This window comes from Penaeus vannamei, chromosome 24 (genome assembly GCF_042767895.1).
Source record: "Penaeus vannamei isolate JL-2024 chromosome 24, ASM4276789v1, whole genome shotgun sequence".
In the NCBI taxonomy this organism is placed as follows: domain Eukaryota; kingdom Metazoa; phylum Arthropoda; class Malacostraca; order Decapoda; family Penaeidae; genus Penaeus; species Penaeus vannamei.
In genome coordinates, this window is record NC_091572.1 from 33,812,699 (window position 1) to 33,820,914 (window position 8,216).

The window sequence follows — 8,216 nt, forward strand, 5'->3', positions numbered from 1 at the left end:
TTATTCTTTATCCGTTTAAACTCTAGCCACTGTTAAAATGATGCTGAAATAGATTTTGAAATAATAGAAAGTAATAGATTTCATGTTAAGGCTTTGACTACAGAAAAGCTGGGGGAGAGGCATGTTAGGTTCTGGCATTCAGTATGATTGTCACACACTTATGTGAAACTGGTATTGATGACAGGCCATTAGTATTTTTACTAAAATTCAGTTAATTTATTATTTTATGGCTATTATTATTCATATTATCATCATTATTACTGATGAATGTTTTGTTTTATTGGAGTGTTGTTTCTGCCTTAGATAGACATATATACAAATCTAACATATATTAATAGATAGTAGAAGGTGATGGATTGATGGTGTAGTGATGGTATGGTTGATGTGGTGGTTGTGACTGTGGTGTTGTGTTGCAGGGCGTTGCCCCTCGGGCCCTGATGTGTCCCTTCTGCAACAAGGTGTTTGCCGGGCGCAACCAACACCAGCGGCTGCGGTATCACACGCTCACCCACACCGGCGAGAAGCCCCATGCCTGCCCCTACTGCCCTCACCGAGCCAGACTCAAGTTCAACCTGCATAAGCACATCCGTGCTCTCCACAAGGACCAGCTGGCTGCCAACTGTCCCCCAGCTGAGTTCTGATGCCTCCCTCTGGCCCCGGCCCTCGAGGCCTTGCGTGCCACTACTCACACCTAGTTGTGGAACTTGCTATCTCTCCAGTGGGGGCTCTGTAGTTTTACCTCTGTGCTTTTTTTAAAAACTTAAAAAATGGAAAAGGTTTCATTTTGATATGGGCTTCATGGAGATATATGAAGGGAAGCACAAAGGGATCTGATTCACAGTTTAAAATTTGCATAGGCAGTGTTGTGCACCAATCCTTTTGTCTCAAGCATTTTTGTGTTTGTATATATAAAAAATTAGGTTTCAATTCGAATTGTTCAGATATTCATTGACAATCTGTGTCTTTATTGATCATTATATAATATATGCAAATTTTTTCCTCTTCCCTATTTATCCTCTTTTTTTTCTACTGAAAAATTTTGCTTTTATTTTGGGTTTCTTATTAGTTGTGTGCTGCTCTTCTGTTAACCATGATGCCTGCCTTATTACATCTTTTTCTTCTTTTCTCTCCTTTCTATTTTTCCTTTTCTTTTTTAATGACCCAAGTGATGTGTGGTGGGTGTGCAGGAGTGATGGACGCTCCCCTCTCTGTTGCAGGCGGTGGCGCCAGTCGTGTGTCCCGTCTGTGGCAAGAGCGTGAGTGGCATTAATGGCAAGCAAAAACTCAGGTACCATATGCTGACCCACACTGGTGAGAGACTTTTCCAATGTCCACACTGCCCTCACCGTGCTAGCCTCAAGTTCAACCTCAATCGCCACATTCGAACGGTGCACAGAGACTTGCAGAGTTCTCAGGCGATGCAGCTGGAGAACTGGAATGCAAGGAATATCCAGACGTCCAATACAGAGACTTGGAATCATTGATTATTTAAAACACAAGTGTCAGTTCTCATAGCAGAATAACTGGAGTAAAAGAGAGAAGGCCACATTATATGTCTCGAGTTAAAACCCAAATGTCGCGCACCAACAGCCATGCATGAGCAAGATGTGAAGATGTAAATTGGCCTGAACCTTTTCTGACTGAGTAGTGTGGTGAGATGGGGATAATAATATTTTTCTCCCATTTTCTTTTGACTCAGTCTGATAAGCAGATGGGTTCCATCCTTTGCAGACCTTAGTGGTAGAGGGCTTCAGATGGTGTCATTCTTTACAGGGCGGGGGTCGCAGCGGGAAGCTTGGTGGGGGTGAGGCCGAGGCGCTGGCCTGCTCTGTGTGTGGCAAGCTCATCACAGGTCGCAACCGTCGACAGCGTCTCCAGTACCATCTGTCGACTCATTCAGGAGAGCGCCCCCACCACTGCCCTTTCTGCCCCTACCGTGCACATCACAAGTTTACTTTGGATCGGCATGTTCGCACAGTCCATAGAGATCACTTCGTCCTTAGAGATGCCCCTCCCACACATGGTGTAGCACAGACGCTGCCATCCTCCACCGTTTCTGAGGGAGCCCCTCCTTCCATGGGCCCCTCCATCACTATGTCTGGGTTGGCCCGGCTGATGGAGGACACCCAAGGGGTTGCAGATCACACTTGATAAAAGATTTATGAGTGGCCATTAGTGTTTGGTAGTTCTCTGGGGATTGTGGCAAGTGTTCCTGTAAATAATAGTAATAAAAAAAAAAAAAGGATAAAAAAAAGACCTTTGAGATTCTTTGTGGAAGTGCACGTGTTACTCACATCTTTTGTGTTAGAGCGCTGTGTGGACATGCTGGAATGGCTAGTGTCTCCGTTCCAGGGATCGTTGGCAGCGATGGGTGTGACCTCTGAAGAGCGACTCCTGGTGTGTGAGGTGTGTGGGAAGGAGTTCAGGGGCAGAAACCTGCGTCAGCGGCGCGAGAGCCACCTCCTTACGCACACTGGCCAGCGACCCCATGTCTGCCCACACTGCCCACATCGCACTGCCCTCAGGTCCAATCTCATCAAGCACATCAGAGCCATACATCGAGTCCCACCACCTCACACAACTACACAATAGGTGTCATGGCAGAGCTGGCTGTACCATAGTTGAAGTAATTGATATTTGCTGTAATCTCCAGACCATGACAAAGTTAGATCATTAAATAAGTATTAAAGGAATTGAATTGCTGTAATGAAATTTTCATTTGTCTTTCACTGTTTGGAGCCTATTGATTCACCAAGCATTTCCTCCACCCTCTCTCCCACTCTAACCTACTCCCCCACTTCCTTTCTCCCCCACTCCCCCTTCTCCCCCTTCTCCCCCTAATCATCACCCTTGATTAAGATTCTCTGTCAGTGCTTTCCTCTGTTGTTATAACTTACCATGAACACTTGGAATGTTATAGCCTACTAGAAGAAACAACACTAAAGATTTATTCAGACTGGGAGTTTCACAATGAAGTTTCTTTTACTAGATCAAAGTCTAACAGTCTATGAATTTATGTGTTTTTGGTTTTCAATATATTTTCTTTTTTATATAGAGTTGTTATGAGTTTCTCATGAACTATCAGAAGAATGTTTTTTATTTGTTAAGAAGTGCATCATTGGTAACTGAAGTAAAGAAAATATTTATATAAATATATATATACACAGAAAGCATAGCTTCATGTCTCTTATTGGTAGGTACATCTAATACGAGGAAATTTGTTTGCTAGTATTCTGTGAATGAGTATGTCTTGCTTGTTATGAACACACAATGTAACTTATTGCATGCTGAGCGGATTTAGGGAATATGCTGCTGTCTCTTCAAGTTTCCTCCTGTCATTTGTAAACCCAAAGATTCTTTGTTTTATTTTCAAATTGTATAGAGGCGAGTTTCTTGAAATAGTTTAAAGAAAATGGAGAGAGAGAGTTTGTATGTGACTCTGTAGTTAATTATTGAATAAAATGTATATTTGAAGAAATAAAAAGTTTTATGAAAAGCATACCTACATGTAATTGTTCTCAGATAGAGTGGTTTGGTTAAAAGAGAGAGAGAAGGGAAAAAAAAAAAAGATTTAATAACATAGTGTGAAATTAAGGTCTGTAGGAGAGAGTTGAACAGAAACAAAAATAATAATGACCCAATGAGAGATCGTCTGAACAGAATTATGATAAATAAAATTTAAATAAGACATGATGGGTAGGGATGGGGAATATAATGAAATCATTTAAGGATACCCCTTTAAAAGAGTAACAAAGATCCCTGCTTTAATTTTGATAAATTCATAACTTAAGGCATAGGCTCGTACTTGAAGCGGCAGCCACTGAGTGCGTGGTTTTGTTACAGGGGCTGATTGGCAGCGTAGTGGGGCCTGAGGAGCCTAGGGAGTACCTCACATGCCCAGTGTGTGGTCGCTGCATCACGGGCAAGAACTGTCGACAGAATCTACGCCACCACCTCCTCATTCACACTGGAGAGAAACCGTACACTTGCCCGCACTGCCCACACAGAGCCAATTATAAGCCCAATCTCCTCAAACACATTCGGTCTGTTCATGGGTCTTCACAGGGGCAGGCTCTCTCCTCAGGGTCGTTTGCAGGCTTGTCCAATGCTCCTGCTGCACCTACTTTCCTTCCCACATCAGTGAATCCTCACATTTCGAATCAGGATTAATGTTTGGGCAAAGCAAAAATAAGTAAGAAAAACATGTTATTACAATAGTAGAAAATTGCATTGTTTGGAGAAAGGCTCTGTCTTGCAGAGAATTTATTTAAAATTGTGTCACCTTTGCTGAGAGACCAAATGGGCTGGACTTTGTTTCCTCCACTTTAACCCCTGTAGTTGGTTATCGGTCATTGGTTATCCAAGGAAGAGAATGTTTGTGCTGAGGGTGTGTGTTTGCTTTGCAGAGTGGTTGTGAGGAGAACGTTGTGGTGTGCAGCGAGTGCGGCAAGGTGTTCTCTGGTCGTTCTAGGAAGACTAATTTGAAACAGCACATCCTGACTCATACAGGCGAACGACCCTATCTTTGCCCGCACTGCCCACACAGGACTAACCACAAGCCGAACCTTGTCAAGCACATTCGAGCAGTGCATAGAGCTCCTGCATTCTCTTCCATGCCAGCTGTCTTTACAACGCCCGATGCTTACTCCCATTTGTAGCTTACTGTTATCAGGTTAATTGAAGATTAGAAATACTTTAATGATTAAATAAAAGCAACAACAACACAACAACCAAAACCTCTTGGATAGAAATGGGGAATTCAAAAAGATCCTAAAGTTGATATGGCTTGTTCATCCGGCTACTAAATATGTATGGACTGGGTTTGAGCTGAGGGTGTGTGTTTGCTTTGCAGAAAGGTTGCGGGGACAATGTTCTACAGTGCAACGTGTGTGGCAAGTTGTTTATGGGCCGATCAAGAAAGAATAACCTGAAGCAGCACTTACTGACTCACACTGGGGAGAGACCACATCTGTGCCCACACTGTCCTTACCGCAGCAGCCATCGCCCCACTCTGAGAAGGCACATCCTCACAGTCCATGCTAACCTGGTTCACCAACATGCACAAGCACAATTCAATCCTACCTCTTATTCCTTCACGAGATGAAGGATACTCGCCTTCCTTATCCTAAGTAGTCAGTGGAAAGTAAAACCTGATCCTGCTGCGGAGCTATTGGCATTTTCTATCAAGACATGCTTCTTGTTCTGCCATGTTCTTGAAGTAAGAGAAAGTATTGATTTTTAGTGATGAGAACCTTAAAAACATGAGTGAGTTTTTTAAGTAAGCAAGATTTTACAACTGTATATAATGAATAGCTTATCCACTTTCAATTGTATTGATGATTCTTTTTTTCAAATTTAATGGTGCTATTTTTATATTTCCTGCTATTATTTTTGGTTCTCTTTGTTCTATATGTGTGTTTTTCAAATTAAACCCTTCAGAGGTGATTACTAAGACATTGAAGATGATTGCAAGTTATGAAAGGCAGATGTACCAGTATTACTTAAGATGACAAGGGAAGATAAGGAAGTCACTAAGACTTTGTGTTTACTATTGACATGCAATCCTTTGGGCAAAAATGGGCGGGCTGATGCGGTGCCTTGTCTTTGCAGGCGGGCGTGAGCTCGAGAGGCAGTGGGGAGGCGATTTTGTGTCCAGTGTGTGGGAAGATAATCAGCGGGAGGAATAAACGTCAGAACCTCCAGTACCACATGATCACGCACACAGGCCACAAGCCCTTCCAGTGTCCCTACTGCCCACACCGTGCCAATCGCAGTGATAACATGAAAATACACATTCGCTCACGCCATCTGAGACAGACCTCCTCGACCAAATCCCTGACCTCAGAACCCCCCCAACCCAACCCAACACAAGTAGTTGAGGCCAATTCATTAGAGAGTCAGATTCAGGACCAGGCCACCTTATCAGTGCTAAAATCTTTTGATGCTGTAGATCATGACTTGGGGGACTTTTAAAGATTTGATAGACCAATACTTAGGCTGGTAAGACTTGGACAACTTCTTCTTTGTTATATAACAGTGCTACAATTTTTAAACAGTATGTAGCTGAGTGCATGGTGGTGTGGTGCTAAGAAGAGGGTGTTCTCTGTTGCAGGGGGCGATAACCAACGACGTGCCCCTGACGTGCCACGTGTGCAACAAGGCATTCTCTGGCAGAAACAAGAGGCAGCACCTTTCCACCCATCTCAACATTCATACGGGCGAGAAGCCCTTCCACTGCCCCTTCTGTCCCCACAGGGCCAACCGCAAGGATAACCTCAAGACTCATATGAAACTGAGGCACCTGGAGGAACTTCCAGGAAATATAGGTGGGGAGATAATGAGACGATTCCAAGACTCGTCCCACGCTTCAGGGCACACGTAAATGGCGGCAGACTTGTGTAGCTTCCCATGGCCAGAGGAGTTCGTGTAGCCTCTCTTCTGTCTGTTCTATTGCTATCCAAATGCATCAAGAGGAACTTGATATCCTGAGGGGTGGATGTATTCTCTTTCCAGACCATGCGTCCGCCCTTGATGTGTCCTGTGTGCCGTAAGGTCTTCCAGGGCAGGAACCGCCGCCAACACCTGAGTCACCACATCAAGACACATACAGGCGAGAAGCCACACATGTGTCCCTTCTGCGCCCACAGGACCAGTCGTAGAGACCACTTGCGAGAACACATACGAAGCATTCATGGGGTGGATGTGGCCCTCTCCACCATGTCTCAGTAAATAGTTGTGATGGTGGCCAGTACACCTGGAGGCACCCATAAATAAAAGCACGCAGGAGTAGGCTTACCCCCCAAAAAAGGAAGACATAGTCCAGGGCCTTTTGTACGTATAGACAGCCAGCGAGAGTGGATAATGACTACCTGGATGGAAGGCATGTCACTGAGAGCACGGTGTTTTGTCTTTTCAGGGCAGGCATGACATCCCAGTGGGCATGTCGCTCGGCACAAAGGTCCCCAAAGTATGCCCAGTATGCGGCAAGTTGTTCAACGGGCGCAACAAGCAGCAGCACCTCCACTACCACATGATGACACACACAGGAGAGAAGCCCTTTCACTGCCCTCACTGCCCCCACCGTGCGAACCGCCTCAGTAACTTGAAGATCCACATCAAAACAAAGCATGGGACTCCAAACTAAACCAAATATAAAACAAGAACAACTTTTTAAAATACTGGAAATTACTAAAGTTTAAAACACATTTTTGATCAGTTTGAAAAGGAGGAAAAAAGAAGAAAATGCTACTTTTTCTCAGTTGTGCAGCTGACAGGTTTCTGTGTAGTTGAAAGGGGAGGTTTAGTGTAACATTACTTTTGCATCAAGTGCTTGTTTAACAACTTGTCTTTCTTCTGGATTACATGTGAAAGATTTTTATGATCTCAATAGTAGACTAAAACTAATAATGATTTGTGCTACTCACTCAGTTTCCCGAGCTTTCTGACTGTCATTTCAGTGTCATTTTTTGTCATTCTTGATAGCTCGTACTGTTTCTCCATTATTCTGGCTCATTCATGTTTAATTCACATTAGTCATGCCCACTTGGTCTCACAAGCACACTCACCCACCCACAAAACCGGCCTCTTCCTCTCTCCAATTTCTCTTCTCCTCTTTGTGCTTCATTTTCCTCCCCTCCCTTTCCTCTCCACCCCCTTTCCCTATCCCTCTCCTTCTCCCCCTCCTCCCTCTCTCTCCTTCCTCTCCTCCTACTCTCCTTCTCCCCCTCCTCCCTCTCTCTCCTTCCTCTCCTCCTCCCTCTCTCTCCTTCCTCTCCTCCTACTCTCCTTCTCCTCCCTCTCCTCCTACTCTCCTTCCTCTCCTCTCCTCCTCCTCCTCCTCCTCCTCCTCCTCCTCCTCTCCTTCTCTTTCTCCTCCTCCTCTCCTCTTTCTCCTCCTCCTCTCCTTCTCCTTCTCCTTCTCCTTCTCCTTCTCTTTCTCCTCCTCCTCCTCCTCCTTCTCCTCCTCCTCCTCCTTCTCCTCCTCCTCCCTTTCCTCCTCCTCCTCCTCCTCTTCCTCCTCCTCCTCCTCCTCCTCCTCCTCTTCCTCCTTTTTTTCTTCCTGTCTGCTGCTACCTCTCTACCAGTCCCATTTTTCCTTTTTCGTGCCCCTGCCCCTCTCGCCCCTTCTTTCTTGTCTCTCCTCTCTGTAGATAACACACTCACTCATTTATACATTGAATAATTTGCTCATTCGTCCACTCATTTACTCATTCATT

At 44.6% G+C, this 8,216-nt stretch overlaps 3 protein-coding genes across 4 annotated transcripts in view; all 3 read left to right on the top strand.

The window, feature by feature from the left end:
• The window catches only part of LOC113804748 (broad-complex core protein isoforms 1/2/3/4/5), a gene marked incomplete at its 5' end in the record, with an annotated part of 13,664 nt that extends 10,180 nt beyond the window's left edge, over positions 1 to 3,484 (top strand). Inside the window, 1 exon segment of one of the 2 annotated variants that reach the window (XM_070138705.1) lies at positions 1 to 3,484. This exon segment is cut by the window's left edge and continues 922 nt beyond it. 2 annotated transcript variants of the gene reach the window in all.
• LOC113804769 (gastrula zinc finger protein XlCGF26.1) lies at positions 2,657 to 6,382 on the top strand. Its single transcript, XM_070138097.1, has 6 exons — positions 2,657 to 2,664; positions 3,792 to 4,140; positions 4,407 to 4,622; positions 4,853 to 5,047; positions 5,611 to 5,946; positions 6,113 to 6,382. Exons 1-6 carry the CDS (start codon positions 2,657 to 2,659, stop codon positions 6,380 to 6,382), a joined length of 1,374 nt encoding a protein of 457 aa, XP_069994198.1.
• Positions 6,383 to 6,516: 134 nt separating this feature from the next.
• On the top strand, positions 6,517 to 7,144 carry LOC113804767 (zinc finger protein 641). The gene is made up of 2 exons (XM_027355659.1): positions 6,517 to 6,725; positions 6,922 to 7,144. The coding sequence occupies exons 1-2, from the start codon at positions 6,517 to 6,519 to the stop codon at positions 7,142 to 7,144; spliced, it is 432 nt and encodes a 143-aa protein (XP_027211460.1).
• The last annotated feature ends 1,072 nt before the right edge of the window (positions 7,145 to 8,216 follow it).

Bases quoted from the DNA above. Each gene is read 5' to 3' on its own strand.
- LOC113804769 (XM_070138097.1), top strand. The intron at 4,623-4,852 runs GTCTTTACAACG...TTTGCTTTGCAG, and splicing joins CATTCTCTTCCATGCCAGCT to AAAGGTTGCGGGGACAATGT. The intron at 5,947-6,112 runs GTAGATCATGAC...TCTCTGTTGCAG, and splicing joins TGCTAAAATCTTTTGATGCT to GGGGCGATAACCAACGACGT.
- LOC113804767 (XM_027355659.1), top strand. From the start codon at position 6,517: ATGCGTCCGCCCTTGATGTGTCCTGTGTGCCGTAAGGTCTTCCAGGGC. The intron at 6,726-6,921 runs GTAAATAGTTGT...TTTTCAGGGCAG, and splicing joins GCCCTCTCCACCATGTCTCA to GCATGACATCCCAGTGGGCA.